General features: G+C 41.5%; 1 protein-coding gene across 1 annotated transcript in view; it reads right to left on the bottom strand.

Annotated features, from left to right (window-relative positions):
• Nucleotides 1–13588: 13588 nt before the first annotated feature.
• Nucleotides 13589–20231, bottom strand: part of SMIM35 (small integral membrane protein 35) — a 28712-nt gene continuing 22069 nt past the window's right edge. The window contains exons 2-4 of the mRNA XM_036744058.1: nt 15899–16015; nt 14881–14914; nt 13589–13694 (exon numbers count right to left, since the gene is read on the bottom strand). Of these exons, the coding sequence (XP_036599953.1) occupies nt 13589–13694; nt 14881–14914; nt 15899–16015 (257 nt within the window). The remainder of the gene's footprint in view (nt 13695–14880; nt 14915–15898; nt 16016–20231) is intronic.

Raw genomic sequence — 20231 nt, 5'->3', positions numbered from 1 at the left:
TTTGGAATTGTGCCCAAAGGGCTATAAAACTGTGCATACCCTTTGATCCAGCAATACTACTACTAGATCTGTATCCCAAAGAGATCATAAAAAGGAGAAAGGACCCACACCTTCAAAAATATTTATAGCAACTCTTTTTGTGATGGCCAAGAATTGAAAATTGAGGGGATACTCATCAATTGGGGAATAGTTGAATAAGTTGTGGTATATGAATGTAATGGAATACTATTATTCCATAAGAAATGGTGAGCAGGCAGATTTCAGAAAGACCTGGAAAGACTTCCATGAATTGATGCTGTGTGAAGTGAGCAGAACCAGGAGAACATTGTACACAGCAACAGCAACATTGTGCGATGACCACCTTTGTTAGACTTAGCTCTTCTCAGCAACGCAATGATCTAAGACAATTCCAAAAGACTCATGATGGAAAATGCTGTCCATATCTAGAGAAAGAACCGCAGAGTTTGAATGCATATCAAAGCATACTATTTTTTCCTTCTTTGTTGTTTTTTGTTTTTCCTTTTTCATGGTTTTTCCCTCTTGTTCTGATTCTTCTTTCGTAACATGACTAATGTGGAAATGTGCTTAATATGATCATATGTGTATAGCCTGTATCAGATTGCATGCTGTCTTGGGGAGGAGGAGTGGAGGGGGGAGGGAAATTTAGAACTCAAAATCTTATAAAAGCAAATGTTGAAAACTAAAAATTAATTAATTAAAAAAAGATAAGCAGAGCTAAACCAGCAAGGATAGTGGAGTAGGAAGAAATATAGCCCAGCTCTTTCCCACAATTACTCCAACAAAGACGAAAAGGAGCACCAGACCAAATGGTGATTGGGAAATTCAAGGAGAAAACAAAATGAGTCCTTTTCCCAACCCAGATCAGCACAGAGAAACAGTCTATAAGTAGTAAATGGGCATCTACAGATGCCCAAGACACAAATCCAGAAGAGATTCATCTACAAGTAAAGCTTCAAATAAGAACACAATTGAACACAAAGTCAACTAGAATTCCTGGAAGAAATGAAGCAAATGTTTTAAATGATTTTGTAAACAGGGGGAACTAAGCATAATAAGGCAACAAGTGGAAATTCCAAGAGTGGGAACTGAATTGGGGCATTCAGCTGTATATTGGGACAAAAAGCAGTCATGAATGCAGGGATAGGCCTGTCACTGTGTAGGGCATAGGAATAAAAGCCAATTGCTCTATTGCTTTGGTATGAGAGTTCAGTCCTAGACACAGTGTAGACTGAAGAGAGGATCTGAGCCTTGAGGTGGCTAACCAGGATTAAGAGAAGTTAGCTGATGGTCTGAAGCTGTGCACTGGATAAGAAAAGAGAACAGAAAGAAGCAGCAGCTATGTGGTTCTGTTGCCAGAACAAAGTCTCAGATTTGGGCCGTCTAAAGCACGCAGCTGAGTGACCAGGGCAGGAAGCTCAGACCAAGAGGAAGCCTGAAGTTCCTGTAGCTCTGAGCTCTGTAGAGCCTTCCAGCTAACTGACAAGAGTTAGGGTCAACAGCAGCCTACTAGGCTCCAAACAGGAGCAAGTGTGTCAACCAGATCCAAACTAGGGGCAAGAGCTTGCAAAGTTTAGATGAGGAAGAAAGATTTTACCCTAGATCAGATCATTTTGTGTGGGTGCACTGAAGGTTGGTATGTCCCTGTCCTGAGCTATCCCTGAGATCTTTGAAGAACATAGAACTCACCCCCCCCCAAAAAAAAAGCATCAGCAAGATCTCAGAATACAAAGCAAGACCAAACAAGACCCAAACATACCCTCTGGAAATGAGCAGAGCCATTCTTTCACAAAGTCCCAATTAGGGAAGTAAGGCTGGGAGGAGTAAAAAAAAATGACAACAACAACAAAAAGATTCTCACCATAAAAAGCTATTATGAAGATAGAGAAATTCAAAAGGAGAGAATGACTTTGAAATCTCTACAAGGAGAGTTTCAAACAAGAACACAACCTGAACACAAAGTCTGCTAGAATTCCTGGAAGAAATTAAGCAAATGTTTTTAAATGATTTTATAAATAAAACCAGAATACCAAAAGAGATAATTGAAAAAAAAAGATGAGAGCTCTGAAGGAAAGACATGGAAGGAGAGCTAACAGATTAGTACGAGACATACAAAACCTTACCCAAGTAACAGACTCCTTAAAAACAGAAACTGGCCAAACAGAAGTTAATGTCTCCATGAAACGAAAAGAAATATTAAGAGAAAGTCATAAGACTAAAAAAATAGAAGAAAATATAAGCTCTCTCATTTCAACAAGTACACTAGAAAACAGATCAAGGAGAGATCATGGAACTATCAGTGAATAACCTGGAAACCATGACCAGAAAAATAATCCAGACACATTTCAAGAAATCATGAAAGAAAATTGCCCCGATCTACCAGAGGGCAAAGTGAAAATAGAAAAAATACACCAGATAACTCCTGAAAGATATACCAAAATATAGGGGCAGTTAGGTAGTACAGTGGATAGAGCACGGGCCCTGGAGTCAGGAGGAACTGAGTTCAAATCCAGCCTCAGACACTTGCTCGCTGTGTGACTCTGGGCAAGTCACTTAATGCCAACTGCCTCCCTACCCCCCCCCCAAAAAAAGAAAGAAAGAAATCTCAAAATGAAAACTCCTAGGAACAAAAATAACATAACCATGACAAATAACAATAACAAACATAATCAAAATCTCCTGAGCCAAAGAACAAAAATACTGCAAGCAGAAAGAGGTCAAGTGCTGAGAAGCCAGTCAAGATCAAGCAAGATTTATTAGCTACTATTAAGACCTTGAAATATAGTATTCCAAAATGTAAAAAGATATAGGCTTATAATCAAGCATCACTCACCCAGCAAAACTTAGTATAATACTATAGGGTAAAAAAAATAATACTATAGGGTAAAAAAATGAACCACCAATAAAATAGAGGACTTAAAATACTAGAACTGAGTAGAAAATTTGAAATACAAGCACAGGAATCAAAAGAAACATGAAACACAGATGAGAGCCGGAAAGGATTAAACACAGATGAAAGTCTTCATATTCTAATAGAAGGTAGTGACATGTGTTTCTTCATTACCATAATGTCAGCAGGGATCATAAAGGGATTTAAATAAGACAGAGGGCCTGGGAGTGGTTTTGTTATGTTCTCATTATCTTAAAAGAAGAAAGGAAAAAGAAGGGGAAAGGAATATACCAGGAAATATGGGGGAAGAGAATGTGGAGTCATTTAACATAACTGGGGTAAGCAGTGGCTACACAAAGAAGAAGGGGTAGGAAAAATGGGTGACACCTGAGCCTCACTTTCATCTGATATGGTGAAAAGAAGGTACAATATACACAAATCACTCCACGCACAGAGTCTGGTATATAAATACATTCAATTCAACAGGAAAATTGGAAGGAATGGGAAGAGAGGAGAGAGGGAAATTCAAGAAGAAATTTAAAAGCTAAACAAAGGGATTTTTTTTCCCCTAGGGACAATGTGGAACCACCAGACTTAGCTGAGTAAGAGAGTCCCACGGTTAGGACTGTACTTAAGGAGAATTACTTAGGCAGCAGTGTGTAGAATGGACTGGAATGAGAACTTGAGGCAAGGAGACCAATTAGGGGGCTGTGTAATAACAATCTAAGCAAGAGATAAGAGCCTGAACTAAAGTGGTAGTTGTATGAGCCAAGAGAAGGGCTTAGTCAGTTGGATGTGAGAAATGTTACTAAGGGAGAAACTACAAGATTTGGCAAATGATTAAATATGTGGAATAAGCAAGAAAAAAGAGTCCAAGATAATGCCTGGATTAATTAATTAAGTAATCAATTAATTAATTAAGGATTACCAACCTTTTCTATACTTTCTTTCAGTAATATCATGCATTTTCATGATTTCAATTATTTATGTGTATAGCAGTGAATCCCAGATCTATATATCTACCCTGAATTTCCAACCCAATGCTCTAGTCTCACGTTTTCAACTGTCTGATTGTCCTGTTGGCATTTCAAATTCAATTTCTCCAAAACTGAATTGGTCAGCTTCCCCAAAACCTGCGCTCCCCCAAACTTCCCCTTTCCTATTTTCGTTGACGGCACCACCATTTTACCAATCATTCAAGTGTAAAACCTCAAAGCCACCTCTCTTTCAGCTCCCACATTCAGTCAGTTATCTAACTCCTATCAATTCTTGCTCTGCCATAATTTTCATGTGTCTCCACTCTCATTACCACCACTGGAGTACTGGCTTTGAAATTTCTAACAGCCTCCTTCGAATAGATTCTCTGTCTGTTTTCTCCCTCTTGCCAATCCATCCTTCACGTGGCTGTCAAAATAATCTTCCTAACACAGGTCTGACTGTGTCACTCCTTTTTGCAAAAATCTTCAATGGGTCCCTATTACTAAAGGGTAAAGTAAAAATTTCTTAACCTGGCATTCAAGACCCTCCACAATCTATTCCCAAACTTTCTTCACAGTCTTACTTCACTTTACCACCCTTCACACACTATTTCCTGCCAAACTGTACTATTCATTCTTCCCTAATCTCATCCTTCCCTCTTCCGACTGTGTATTTGCTCAAGCAGACACCCCTTCCACACGTCCACCAGTAAAAATCTTCTTCCTGCCAGGCTTATCTCGATTGCCACTTCTTTCATGAAATCATACCTCATTCCTCCAGCTGAAGGAAATCTTCCTCTATCCATATTTCTGATAGCATCTTGCCTAGACCTCCTCTCAACCTTTTATAGAATCTACCCTGTATTATCCCTTTTTCTCACCATATTTTCCTCACTCCTACCTCCACCTATTAAATTATTAGCTCCTTTCAGGCACAGATGGTGGTATGTTTTGCGAAGGGACTTATATGTAATAGACATTTAATAATGTTCATTGAATTTCATTCCATGTATATAGCTGTGTTTATATGATTATTATAATGATAACTGGCATTTATATAGTATTTTAAGGCTCACAAAATGTTTTCTGTATCTATGTGAGGGTTGACTCTCACAACAACCTGGCAGGTAGATACTATTATTATCCTAATTTTTCAGTTAAAGAAATTGAGTCAAACAAAAATTAAGTGACTTTCCCAAGGTCACACAGGTAGCAAGTATCGAGGCCAGATTTTTAACACAGGTCTTCTGACTCCAAGACCAACAATCTAACCACTACAATCTGTTACTTCTCCATTCCCCAAGATTCATATATATGTGTGTATATATATATATGTATACATATATGTATATATACATATATGTATATATACACACATATAGCATATGTGGGTATATATGTATACATGTATGTATACATATATATACATATATAGTTTGTTGAAAATTTTATAATGCTATAAAATTTTAACTGTTATTACTACTAGTAGTAGTTGTAATAGTATAACTAAGAATTGAGTGTCAAGTGTGTATGATTGAAGTGAAAATATAGACTGAATTAAAGGATGCAAAGCACCGAGCTAAAAAACAGGAGGTACAGGTATCTCAAAAGGACCAAGAATCAATCAGCCGCAAATATTTATTACTCCTCTATCTGGCCAGTAGCAATTAAGTGACTCAGTGGTTAGAGCCCTGGGCTTAGAGTCAAGAAGACCTGACTTAAAGACCTCACTCAGACCTGAGACTGGTTTGAGTTCAAAATCAGCCTCAGATACTTAAACTGTAAAGCAGGGATAGTAATAGCACCAAATCCTCAATATTGCTGTGAGGATCAAATTAGACATTTGTGTATAAAAAAAAAGGTTATCACTTATTAGGAGCTTTATAAATGCCTATTCCCTTCACTTCCCCATTTTCTGGATGACCGTGCTTGCGGCACTGTGTTGGGCCCTGGGAAAGATGCAAAGATAATCAGGTAATGAAGGTCTGTGCTTTCTGGAACTTACAATTTAGTAGGGGTGATACGACCCATACGCAAACATGCAACACTAGGCAATAACAATATGCATCCCAGAATTTGGCATTGGCATCTGGGTTCCAATCCCAGTTCTTCTACTTGCCATCTATGTGATGTTGAGCAAAGCACTTCATCAGCCTCCCTGTAAAAGGAGTGGGTTGAGTGATGCAGCATGCTACCTGTCTCCTGACAGAAAGGAGATATTTTTAGGGTGAAGATTTTTTTGGGGGCGGGGACAAGGCCAATTTTGAAATTTGTTTTGCTTGACTATGCCTTGTTACAGGGGTTCTGTTTTCTTTTTTTTTCTCAGTGGGGGTTAAGAGATAAAATTTTGTTAATTAAAAAGATTTAATTAATTTTAAAACTAAAAAAATGAGTGTGTTGGACTATGATTTCTAACTCTTTCTAGCTCTAAATCCTGTGAACTATAAGATCTGTGGTGAAAGGTACAGAGGATCAAAATGCTAATTGAGGCCACCATTCTATGACATTGTTCCTATGGAAATACCCTCTAAAATACTATGTTACCTAATGATGCAAGATGCTCAAACTAGGCCCTTCTCCCAGAGGAAAGATGCAGGAAACATAGGTAGAAATACCTAAAATGACTGATGGATCTCTAAGGGAAGCCTTTGACAATTGGGGAATGATTCTAGTCCCTATGTCTATCTTTAGCTGACTTATTTGTTACTGATGCATTCAAATGTACCTGGGGGAGGGGGCTGTCTGTTTCCCCTTGATTGATACAGATTGTTTCCAGGTTCCTTCATGTGCCACACTATAAAATTAAATAGCGCTTGGGCCTTAAGCCACCCTTGTTGGTCAAGTAGATTCTACAGAACTTATTACCTAGGTAGCATTTATGTATGTGGACCAGACTATTTCCCAAGACCAGACTATGGCCATAGGATGAAGGCAAGGTGGAAATCCCTATCTCCTTATGTTACTTTAGTCTGTGTGAATGATAGTTACACTTTCAATAAACCTTCTACTTCAAGGTAGATGTTAATAAAGCTGATTAAACCTAAAAGTGTGGTTTGTGTACATTTCCCCCCAGAGAATCAGTTATTAAACGTTTTCCAGCACATCCCTAACTTAGCTGACAACCCGTCAACCAATCCAAAAATTTGGATATCACTGACTACTAGGGAAAAGCGTGTCGACCAAGAAACTAGGAACCTATGTGTTTACAATTGGATCAGTTCACAGTTCCGCCAACAGTGAATTAGTGTCCCAATTTTTCCACATTCCCTCCAACAGTCATCACTTTCCCCTTCAATCATTTTAGTCAATTTTATAGGTATAAAATGATATCACAAGGTTGTTTTAATCTGCATTTCCCTAATCAATAATGATTTAAAGTATTTTTTCATATGATTATAAATTGCTTTGATTTCTTCATCAGGAAACTGCCTTCATATCCTTTAACCATTTATCAATTAGGGAATGATTCATATTCTTATAAATTTGACAAAATTTTTATATATTTGAGGTATGAGACCTTCAAATGAAAATCTGTCTATAAAATTTTTTCCCTAATTTTTTGCTTTCTTCTTGATCTTGGCTATATTTGTTTTATTTGTACAAACCCTTTTTAGTTTAATGTCATTGAAATTATCTAGTTTACACCTCACACTGCTCTCTATCTCTTATTTATTCATAAATTGTTCACCTATCCATAAGTCTGATAAGTAGTAGTAACAGCTTAATAACCTTTCGGGCATAATTCCAGATTGCTCTCATCCAAATCAAATTTGTCATTTTCTAGGCTGAGGAGTAAGCAGCAGTGTCCTGAGACCCACCTGCTGAGAGTACATCCAGTCAATGAAACTGTGTCAGCCTAATCAGCTTCTGAGGCATGTCTGCTCAACTGTCAGCTCCTACTCTACTTCCTCAGGTCTCACACACCTTTCTAACAAGAAGGACAATACAGTTTTTTTTTGGCTGGTTTGGGGTGGAGTGGCAATTGGGGTTAAATGACTTACCCAGGGTCACACAGCTGGTGTCAAATGTCTAAGACTGGATTTGAACTTGGATCTTCTTGACTCCAGGGCCAGTGATCTAACCACTGTACCACCTAGCTGCTTCTGACAATGTAGTTTTGAGTAGCACAGGATGCCAGTTTCACATAATGCAGCAAGTATTTTTGAGCAGGTACCATTTCGGTATGTGAGAGACACAAAAGAAGTATAACACAGGGTCTCCACTTACAGGAAGTTTCCAGCCTATTCAGGGAGATAGGGCATGCACTCAGGAAAAATAACAGGTCATCTCGTAGGTCCCTTTGAACTCTGAAGTTTCACAATTCCATAATTAAGTGCCAAAAGTGATCTATACAGACATTAAGAGGTATAGAAGGTCAGGGGAAGGAAGGAGAGATCCTTAAGGGTCTTGGTGAACAAGTGAGGTTTTGTGAAGGAGGTGAGACTTGACCTTGACCTTGAAATACCTTAAAGAGGAATCAGATAAAAGGAAAAGAGAGATCATATTCCAAGCTGGGGTGAGGAGAAAATGGGTGGGGAGAGAGGACATCATGAACAAAGACGTAGAAATGAGGACGGTTTGTTGGAGGCACAATGAGAAGACGGGCCTGGATGAGCTGTAAGGTCTTATCTGAATGTGGAAGAGAAGTAGATGAGAGAGGCTCATCTGGGCTCCACTGCCCCTCCTGACATCAGCCAGGCAGTTTTCCAGAAAGACCTAGCCAAAACCAATTACAGCCAAGACCAATCACCCTAACCAACAAGGGTCTCTTTCTCCTTTCCCTGACCTTCTATAGCTTTAATGTTTATACAGCTCATTTTTGGCACTTATAGAAGCTTGAAATTTCAGAGACTGAAGGGACCTATGAGACCAACTAGCAGTTTTTCAGTGTGCCTATCTCCCCAAATAAACAGGAAACTTCTTGTAGGAAAAAAAGGGAGTTAGGGCCTGGATAGAAAACAAAGAGGGTAATAGAGGGGACTGTATGTTTGACTCTGGACAAATCATTTGCCAGTTTAATGTCAAATGCTAAGTAGTACTTTGGAATCCATAGAAAAGGTCATGGGGTATGGGCCACTTAGCCACAGGTTCCATAAGCATAGAGGAAATGATTCTCTGACATACTAAGCCAAAGTTATAGGAGAGTAGATATTCCTAGGGGACTGGGAAAAGAAGAGAGATGGGGAGGGTGTCAGCAAGGCCTTAAGAAGAGGAAGTGATCCTAGTTTCAGTTCCTTCCCCCGATTAAGGGGAAATACTCTCCATTTTTCCCAGTGCTAACAAGGCCCTCCTGCATCCCTCTCCTTAGGCCTTGAAACCTAGGAGGGAGCCCAAATGAGACTGTGCAACAGTCCCTCACCCCACCCTTTTCAAGTAGCCTGAGGACCTGTGAGCCAGGATGGTCCCTGCCATGGACCATAACATCCAAACCAAACTTAGGAAAAGGCTGGGACACTTCAGAGAGTTTCACTAGAGCCAAAAATTCAAAAAGGACAGAGAAGCCAGCCTTAACGAACTGAAAATGAAGGCACAAACGTCATCCACCCCACCCTCTTCAACCGTTCAACTTCCCCAGTGGAAAGGAGGAGACAAGAAGCTCCTGTCCTACCCCACTCCAGCCCCAACTCCTTATCCAGTGCCAAGGGAGATAAGTCTGTAATGGAGAATCCAGAATCCAGAGGTTCAGTTCAATATGAAATATGGCATCCAGACAGAAAAATTTGATTGTCTTGAAGAAAATTCTGCACCCACTCCACCCCTCCAGCCCCAGGGCCCTGAGGCCAGTCTTCTTGATCCAATTCAGGGTGTAAAGACAGATAGCGCTAGTGAGAAAAGTGCTCTTCAGACCCAAAAATGTCAAAGAGATTGGGGGAAGCAAGAGTCGTAATAATGATGATAATATATTACCATTCCTATCCTTCATTCTTGAGTGTGGTCCTTCCTCCTCTGTAGCTCCTTCAGTTTCTGGGCTTAGTAACTATTTCCTGATGCTGGTATTGGGGATAATGACTGGTAGGGAATAGATTCTAGCTGTGAAACTTCAGTTAATCATTCAACAAACATTTATTAGGCACTTACTCTGCCCCAGGCACTATCCTCAAACTCTGGGGATACCAAGAAAGGCATGGTTCCTGGTCTCAAGGAGTTCACTTTCTAACGGGGAAGGCAACATGAAAACAATTGTAGATAGAAGATATACAGAATTTAGATAGAAGGTGATCTCAGTGACAAGGTACTAACTGTGGGAGAGGCTGGGAAAGGCCTCCTGCAGAGGTATGTAGGGAGAACATTCCAGATGTGGGGAACAGCCATGGAGATGGGAGATGGAGCAGTGTTTGCAAGGAACATTAAGATTGTAAAGTACATGGAGGGGAGTAAAGCCTAAGACTAGAAAGGAAGGATAGGGCCAAAATCCAAACAGGGGATTTTATATTTGATCCTGGAGGTAATAGGAAGGAAGCCACTGTGATTTATTGGGGGGGTGGGGATAGAGCTCAGATCTGCACTTCAGGAAAGTCACTTTTTCAGCACTGCTTCAGACAACCTGAAAGGCAACAGGAAAGTGTATCCTCCATTCCTGGTGGTCCTTCATCTGCCCTCATGAGACAGAGAGAAGGAGCACCCACAAAACAAACTTGCTTCTTATCTATTAATCTTTTTTGAAAATTTTTATTTTTTATTTTTTTCCAATTACATGTAAAAACAATTTTTAACATTCATTTTTAAACTTTTGAGTTCCAAATTCTCCCCTCCCTCTTACCCTTCCCCCCTCCTTAAGAAGCAAGCAATTTGATATAGATCATACATGTGCAGTCAGGCAAAGCAGATTTCCATATTAGTCATGTTGCAAAAGAAAACACAGACCAAAACAAAACAAAACCCACAAGAAAAATAAAGTAAAAATTTTTTTAGTGTGAAGTGTTTTTTAGTAATAAGTATGCTTCGATCTGCATATCAGACTCCATCAGTTCTTTCTCTGGAGGTGGATAGCGCTTCTTCATAAGTCCTTCATAACTGTCTTGGATCAATGTATTGCTAAGAATAGCTAAGCATTTGCAAGTGATCAACATACAATATTGCTGTCACTGTGTACATTGTTTTCCTGGTTTTGCTCATTTCAGTTTGCATCAGTTCTTTTAAGTCTTTAAATCCAGGTTTTTCTGAAATCATCCCGCTTGTCATTTCTTACTGCACATTAAGATCATGTGCCACAACTTGTTCAGCCATTCCCCATTTGATGGACGTCTGCTCAATTTCCAATTCTTTGCCATCACAAAAAGAGCTGTTATAAATATTTTTGTACAAATACTTGACCTACATCCGATTGTGGCTTATCCATGTATGAATTACACACTTTGTGGAATATCTATTCTCCTTCCACCATGTAGCATCATTATCATAGAATCATAGATTTACAAATGCAAGAGAATCTAGAGGCCAATGTAGTTTGAAACCCCCATTCTACAGATGAGAACACTGAGGCCAACCCAGAAAGGCTAAATTACTTGCCCAGAGTCACACAGCTAGTAAGTGTCTGGGGCAGGTTTAGAAACCAGATCTTGCTGACTCCAAGGTCAATGTTCTAGCCACTGTGTGAGGTGCAGTGGGTGCCCGGGGAATATAAAATATTCTTAGAAAAGTTGATCTGTAACCCCTCAGAATCAAAGAAAAGATTGTTTTAAACTAGCCTTTGTTATGAGCCATCTACATCACTGCAGATAGTTAGGAGTTGGACTTGGAGGGAAACATCAACAGCGCCACTGACATCTGATGTGTCATTGTGGTGCAGCAGTGATCCTGAATCCTAGAGGACTGTCAGGTGACAACTGACCTATCAGGTAGAAAGGCTCGGGACTGGGCCTGGTGGTGGAAGAACAGCCTAGCTAAGTTTGAGGAGGCTTATCAACAGAAGCCTGGTTATCACAAGATGAATTTTTATTTTTATCACAGAAACTCATAAATTCACCTACTAATAGAGTGGCATGGTTTCCCTGAGGCAACCAGTCATCAGTTCAGAGAACTGAGCCCTACCAGTTGAATGGAATGAATTAAACATTTATTAAGCCCCTACTATTTGTCAGGCACTGGGCTAAGAACTTTACAAATATTATCTTATTTGATCCTCACAACAACCCTGGGGGGTAGGTGTGACTATTATCCCCATTTTACAGATACGATTAAGGCAGACTGAGGTTAAAGGATTTGCTGCAAGGTCACACAGCTATTAAGCGTCTAGCACTCCATCCACTGTACCACCCAGCTGCCTCTGAATGTGGCCCTAACAGTACATGAGCAGAGTAGATGAAAGATCCAGCAGAGTCTTCTCACCATAAAAGGTTCATAGGTATAGAGATGGAAGGCATCTTTTGGTCTAATCTAACTCTTTCATTTTATACGTGGTGAACTTGAGGCCTAGAGGCATTAAATTACTTGCCCAAGGTCACACAAGTCATAAATGGCAGGATTCAAACTAAGGTTCCCCACCTCCAAATCCAGGACCACATCATCTCCTGCCAGGAAGGCCAAGGATCAGAGCTGGTCCTTCTTGTTAAAGGCACTAGTGATTTCTCAGGCTGGGGGGAATTAAGTTGAAAGATGCTTTGGGGTGGAGTTCCTATCTCTTTATTCTTCTCTGGGTGGGTGTCTCCTCTCCTTTAGAGTGAGAAGAAAAAAGGTTAAGAAGGGGATTCCAAGGAAAAAACAAAAGAAAGAGATCTAATGGGTAATGCCCCATGTCAGGCTAGAGTTTGTTGGCGCAAAGGTGGACTGAATTCACCAAAAGAAGCACTACTCGTCCTCAGTTCTCCCATGGGGTACCCGTTCTCTCTAAGGGTAGATGTCTTCTCTTTAACTCTAGCAATACCACGTTGTCAGAAGACCCAGCTCCTCTTTCAAGCTGATGAGGATTGATTCGTCATATTCCCCAGTGAGGGGTACCAGGGCCATTCCCCCACGGTCATAGGGAGCTGGAAGGCTGAAGAGAGAGGAGAACCCCCAGGCAAGGACAGTAGCTGAGGCATGAGCTTCTTCCTAAAGGATCGAGATGGAAGGTGTTAGGTAGGAGGCCTCTGTTTGCAGCATTCCTCCCTAGCTGACTATCCCTTCTTCTCTTCCCTTCCTATGAGAGAGAAAAGGAAAGGCAGAAAGAGGGTCCAAGAGAGAACAGGAGTAAATTGTGAGAGGCATTGAAGGGGGGGGATGGAGAAAAGCTAGGCAGAGTGGAGAGGTATAGATGGAAAAGAGACGGGAGATATTGGGGAAGAGAAAACAGAGAGAGACTGGGGAGGAGAAAATGAAAAGAAGTTGAGAAACTTGGCAAGGAGTAGATGGAGAGAGGCTGGGGGAATTGGAGAGGAGTAGATGGCAAATGAAGCTGGGAGAACTAAGTAAAGGTAGACAAAGGGAGAAGTAGAGAGGACACTTGGAAAAACTGTGAAGGGAAGGTGTTTTCATTATTGAATAAATAAAAACAGAAGGGATTTCTCTCTCCAAGGATAAAAGGAAGAGGTATGAACCCACTGGAGACCAAACAGGCCAAATGCTGGAGGAAATCAAGCACTGAAGAACAGAAGGACCCCTTGCCCTGAGACAACACACACACACACACACACACACACTGAGCTTGCAAGTTAAATTCATTGCTCTCAGAAGGTGGGTCCCTACTCACCTCTCATAGGCCCCTGAACTGGGGGATTCCCCTACATCAGACTGGCCTGTCATAGAACTGCTTATAGCCACCTTCTGTGTTGCTGAGGTGGCCACTGATGGTGAAGGGAGGACCCAGCTCCAGCTCTCCAGATTTCAGGTTGCTGGGGAATAAGAGACACAACTTGTCATTAATTCATAGGTTCCTAGGACTTCGAGTTAAATACACATTTAGAGATCCTCTAATACAAACATCTCATTTTTAAAAACGAGGAAAATAAGTCCTGGAGAGGGTAATTTACTCAGTAACACACCTAATAAGTATCAAAGTACTTGGGGTTTGGAAGCCAGGTCCTTTGACCCCAAATCCAGTGCTCTTTCCACTAAAGTCTCTGTTAATAGGGGCAGGAGCAGAACTTAGGTGGGAAGAAGGCTTTCACAGGAACCCAGACTTTCTTTGGGTTCCCTGCCAGTTAGGTTACACAACTGGGAGAAAGTCTGGACACCAAGAATCCTCTCTCACTGGGTTGGGGGCAGGGGACAGGGTGTGGAAGAGTAACGAGTAGTTCTCCCATGACGATTTCAGGCGGGGGGGGGGGTATATCCCCAGGGGGCTTGCTTGATTAATACTGATAATTGACTGCTAGATCTTCTTTCGAGACAGTAACTTCAATCCATCAGGGTAAGGGAAAGAAGGCAAGACAGAATGGGTCTTAGGATCATAGATTTATACTAGAAGAGACCTCAGTCAGGCCACTGAACCCCACCCTACTCCCATTTTACAGGTGGAACTATAATGGCCCAGAGAAGCTAATGACCTCAGTAGAGCCCTAACAGAAGAATATTTCTGATTATCTGAGATCCTCGGGTGCTAAAGGGGTCAGTGGTATCAGGACCTGTCATAGGTATGTTTGTGTTCTAATTTTTATTAATGGGATATTTTCAAGTATTGAGCTATAATGATCCCTACAATAAGATCCCTATCTAGCCCTCCTTTGGAATACAAAAAAAAATGACCCCTTAAAGTTGTATAGGAGCAGAAAAAGGAGAGAGTAGTCAGGGAAGAGGAAAACATGAACACTCTCTTTTTCATTGGCAGGACAGCATGATGGCCGCCAGTGTGGTCCACAGAGTAGATTTGGAGTCAGAGAACTTGGGTTCAAATCCTAGGACAAGTCATTCAGATTCTATGAATCTAAATTTCCTCATTCTAAGATGAGTGGGAAGATCTACATAACCTCCAAGATCCTTCCTAGAGTCAAGTTTTTGTTCCCATGAGCCTGTAATTGTACTAGCCTGACTGGCAATGTCCCTGCCAGTTGGGCTTGTTCAGAGACGAAGTCTACTCACCGGATCTGGTATAGGTTAAACACAAAGTTGGGCCCTAGAAAGACAAAACAGACAGACAGCAGAGAATTAGCACCATCCATAGGGAGGCATGTACCTACTGGGATAGTCTTAGTTCACAGGTTGGATCTTGGGAGAAAACTGAGGTCCTGGAAGGAATTTATTTCCTGCTGTGTTGTAGATATGTCCCAGGTTCTTTGAACCTCATCTGTATCCTGTGGGATATTTCTCATTGTCCTAGAGTTAGCCATCTTCCCAGGGACAGAGCCACCCAGAGTAAAAGGCTTACTAAGTCACTGAAACCTTTCTACCTGGTGGAGTGACTGTCACCAGTATAAAACATTCATCTTAAAATGGGGAGGGCTCAGGCTTATCAACTAAATCCATTACAATCCTGAGAAGTGGGGGGAAGGGAAGGGTTTACCCTACTTCTTTGATTCCCAATGTATTCCAGAAGCACTCAACTACTTCAGTCCTCGGGGTATCCAGATATGAATACGCACAGCAGTTGGGAGTCCTGTCAAAGAACTTCACTAGACTCCCAGTGAATCTGTAAGAGCTGGCCAGCCAAGGAGGGGATCCAGAGACCAATTTCTAGGGAAGGAGATGCCCACCTAACTGACTGGGAGGATGGGGGTGATAGAATACACCCTACAGTGCCCTTTGCCTTAGAGCCTACACAAGGTTCCACAGGCCCCTACTTTTTTGCACTGCTGGTTGACAGGAACAACAGAAGGTTGCATGTTTCCAAGATGCAGCAAGAATCTTGGACTCCCTCATTCATCACCCTCCCTTATCCCTCTGTGTACGCACACACACACACACACACACATTTCAAACAGTCAGCTGCCTGACAAAATCTCCAACCATTTCAACCACAGGAAATATTTTTGTGTTCTACTCAGGTAGGAGCACAGCTCATGCTGCTTTAACCAGCCTACACCCTTACTCCACCCCAGCTGTGATGACTGTGAACCCCAAGGGACTGGGCAGAGGTCCCAGGGTGCTGGCATGTACTCACCCTCCCAGCAGTATCCGTGTTGATACCACTTGGCCAGACTGTAACCAAGTATGGACACTACCAGTAGTGACAGCCCCACTCCAAGGATCAGACCTAAGGTACTGATGGACTCCTCACCTGCAGAGAGAACAAGAATGGAGGGTACTATTAGCCCCTTTAGGAAGGCCTTGGCAATGTCCCAGGCTACCTAGGGATGGAAGTGGGCCTTGGAGAGTCCACCTAAGGCCCAGACTCTGGCCTTGGGGAACTGAGGAGTCCAGATCAGAAAGAAACCAGAATGCAAAGCGATCAGCCTCCTTCCAGCCCATATCATTCTCCTCCATAAATTGCAACTTTGGATCACCTTTACTCAGTGTGGATTCTTGGGCCGGGATATGATATGAGAGATGGGAGGGGAGAGAAGAGGGGAGAGTCTACACCCTCTGGAATAGTAGCGGAGGTTCCTCTAAGGTGTCCATTGTGGTTACAAAGTGGGAGAGAGTTTCTCCCATTGTATGAGAAACAAGGTGATGTAGTTGAAAATAATATTTGACACTTTTGTTATTGTTTGGTCATTTTCTGCCATGTCTAACTAACTCTTCATGACCCCATTTAGGGTTTTCTTAGCAAAGATACTGGAACAGTTTGCAATTTTCTTCTCCAACCCTTTTTACAGATGAGGAAACTGAGGCAAACAGTTAAGTGACTTGCCCACAGTCACACAGCTAGTAAATGTCTAAAGCCAAATTCAAACTCAGGTCTTCCTGTTCTCTATCTACCATGCCATAATATACAACTCTGGACCAAATCTCTCCCATTCCAGTTATTGCCATGACATTCAGATTGACTCAGTTTTTGTTTTGTTTTGTTTTGTTTTGTTTTCATTGCATACATTCAGACTCAGGAGCAGAGAGACAGGTACATTGCACATCCTCAGATTCTTTCTGCTTAGGCTGAGTTATGTCACCCCAAAGGACTCATTGGAAAGAAAGATTCTGGAACAGTTAGAAAATCGTAGGGACCAGCTGAATCCCAGACCTATTTTCTTTTTTTTTTCTAATTAAATTTTATTTTATTTTCAAAGATTCATTTTTTGTCCCTTTTGCATTCCTTTCCCCCTCCACTTGAGAAAGCAAAACAAAAACAAATCAAAAATGCAAACATGTACAAATATGTATAGTCAAGAAAAACACTGGGCTTGTCTAAAAATATATGTCTCAGTTGCACTGAGTCCATTACCCCTCTCTCAGGAGAAGACAGTCTGTTCTATCATGTTTTCCGGAATTGTGATCGGCCATTACATTGATCTCGCAGCTAGGTGGTGCAGTGGCTAGTGTCAGGCTCGGAACTGGGAAGACTTTCCTCTTCCTGAGTTCAAATCTGACCTCAGACATTTACTAGCTGTGTGACCCTTGGGCAAGTCACTTAACCCTGTCTGACTCAGTTTCCTCATCTGTAAAAATGAGCTGAAGAAGGAAACAGCCAACCACTCTAGTATCTTTGCCAAGAAAACCCCAAATGGGGTCATGAAGAGTTAGATACGGCTGAAAATGACTGAACATTACATTGAACAGAGTTCCCAAGTCTTCAAAGTTATCTTTACAATATTTTTGTAATGTAGAAATTGTTCTCCTGGTTCTGTTCACTGCACTCTGTATCACTTCATACAAATCTTCCCAGGTTTCCCTGATAGTGTCCCTTTCATCATTTCTGATAGCACAATAGTGTTCCATCATATTCTATATAATTTGTTTGGCCATTGTCCATTTGATGGGCACTCCCAGAGTTTCCAATTCTTTGGTTCCGCAAAAAGGGCTATTTTGAGTATTTTTGTACAAAAAGGTCCGATGCACTTTCCAAGAACTTCTAAAAATTTCCTAGAAGCCACCCCACCATCTCACCCCCAGCCTGAGTAGATTTGGGTTCAGTTAGAGCACTCCCTAACTCGACTGGGAAACCCAAAATTTCCCCAACTCTTTTAGCCTCTCAAGAAATGAATGCACCCCTTCTCCTTAATAGCATCAAAGTGGGGTTAAACAAAACAAAACAAACAAAAACACCAAAGCTTGACAAGATCAGAAAAAGATTAAAGTAAATACAAGGTAATTGGGGTGGGGTGGGGGAGGTGCTAGCAAAAAGCTGTGCTAGGCCCTCAGGGAAGCAGGGGAGGTGCAAAGATAAAAATGATACAGTCACTGTTCTAAAGTAGTTTTACAGTCTGGAGGGGAAATATATACATATTATATATACATATACAAATATATACATATATACAAGTAGCTATAACACCAGGCCCTGAGTAATAAGTGCAAAGGAGAAGAGAGTTTAAGACAAAGTACTGTAAGTGAGTTAAGGAGAAAAAGATTGCTCCTTGTTTTGGGGGAGTAATGAGGGTTAAAAAGTAAGGGAAATCTCTTTGGAAATCTCACATTGCACAGGTTTCAACAGGCAGAAAACTCTCCCACCTTCCTCTTTCTTCAAATCTCACCATCAGTACAGTATTTGCCTACCCTCCCCTTCCCTCCCCCAATCACACCACCAACCCCTAAGACCACAAGAGCAGCCACCCTAGATCAGCTTCAGTCTCCATGTAGGCCCAGGTTTCTGTCCCCGACAGAGAGGACCACTGCTCTAAGTTGCCTTTATTAGCTATTCTGGCATTGGCTAATATGACCTTGTTTAGCCAGATGGCACTGTCTTCAGTGGTTAGGGTCCTCTCTTCACAGCAGGAAGTGATATTTGAGCCATGTTTCTTAAACATTGCTCTTGAATCATTTTAGACAGTTAAAAGTGACAGAAACTATCTAATCCAATACCTTCATTTTATTAATAGAGAAACTGGGTCCCACAAAAGTCAAGTGATTTTTCCCAGGGTCACACAGCTAATTCAAACCCAGGTCTTCTGGCCCCTAGATTCAACATTCATCTCATTACACCACTGCTTGATGGGTAAATAAGAGATCAGACCCAATCTTGCTATCTCAACTGTCTCCTCTCATGTTTTTTAGCAATGGTGAAATTGTTAGATCATGCAGTCCAGCACAGATAAAACTGAAAAACTGGGAAAGACGAAGCTGATTATAATGAGTCCTTCATCTTCTTTACAGCTGAGGAAAGGATAAGGCATGATCATTTCTGGAAAGCACATACCCCCTTGTGGCAGATCCTTGTGCACTAGGCTTAGCATGTTAGAGCTTTAAGGTCGACCAGTAGTTCATATTTCATGATGAGGAAGCTTAGATTCAGAGAGATGCAGCCGTGTCTGGGGTCACACAGCTATGCAGTGTGAGAGACTAGACTAGAGTCAGGTCTCCTGTGTCCCAGTCTGGTGGCCTTTCCTTTATATCATCTCATAAGAAGAAAGGAATGACAGGGGGAATCAGACTCCTCCAGAGTTCAGTGAGAAATCTCCCTAGGGGCCTCTTGGGCAAATCTACCTTCTGCACTTTTCCTACATCAAGGATTTAAGGTTGAGAACACCAAGGGCTGACCTCCTGAGATTTGTTCAGGAAATGTTGTAAGAATAACCTATTAGGACCTTCTCCCAGTGAATAATTCACTCAGGCTTCTTAGGCTATGTATGGGGAAAATTACAATAAAAACATTAGCCATGCAGCTTTTTAAGGGTACAAAGTACAGGATGATCTTTGCAATGCACGATGCCCCCTCCCCACAACCCTGAGATGGGCCAGGCAAGTGTTGTTGTTGTTGTTAACTTCCTTTTGTAGAGTCAGTTCAGCAAGTGTTTATTAAATGCCAATAGTGTGCTGGAGACACAAAGATGAATATGAAGCAGCTGCTGCCCTCAAGGTGATTACGATCTACCATGAGATACCGCTTGTGCACAGATAAGTAAATAATACCAACAACTCACATTTCTATAGTGCTTTAAGATCTGCAATCTCCCCAAAATGTGTGGGCATGGAAGTCTCCATTAACATGTCTCATCATGGTGAGGTGGTCACCCCAGATTTTCAAAGGCCATGCTATGCCACCAGAGTCCAAGCTCTGGCATGTCTTTGAATATGGTCCTGGCAAACATAGCCTGCATCCCGAGGACCAGCCTGGCTAAGTATAGAGTGGCTCACCATAAACAGGCTGGCCACCAGGCAACGTATTCTCCAGCCTTGGCAAGTCAGGGAACAAAATAAAAAGAAAATGGACCGCAGTCCTCTTTCTCTTTGGCAGTGGCATAGTAGAGTTGTGGGAAAATAAACAAAGTATGAAGCATCATACATTTCCATGTCACCCATAAACATTAACTTAACAAGATACTTGTCCAGGGACCAATAGATACACTACTACCAGATGAACTAAATCATGTCAATGTTTATCATCTTGCTGCAGATGAAAG

The sequence above is a fragment of the Trichosurus vulpecula genome, chromosome 2 (genome assembly GCF_011100635.1).
Source record: "Trichosurus vulpecula isolate mTriVul1 chromosome 2, mTriVul1.pri, whole genome shotgun sequence".
Classification (NCBI taxonomy): domain Eukaryota; kingdom Metazoa; phylum Chordata; class Mammalia; order Diprotodontia; family Phalangeridae; genus Trichosurus; species Trichosurus vulpecula.
This window is presented reverse-complemented; position numbering and strand designations above follow the sequence as displayed.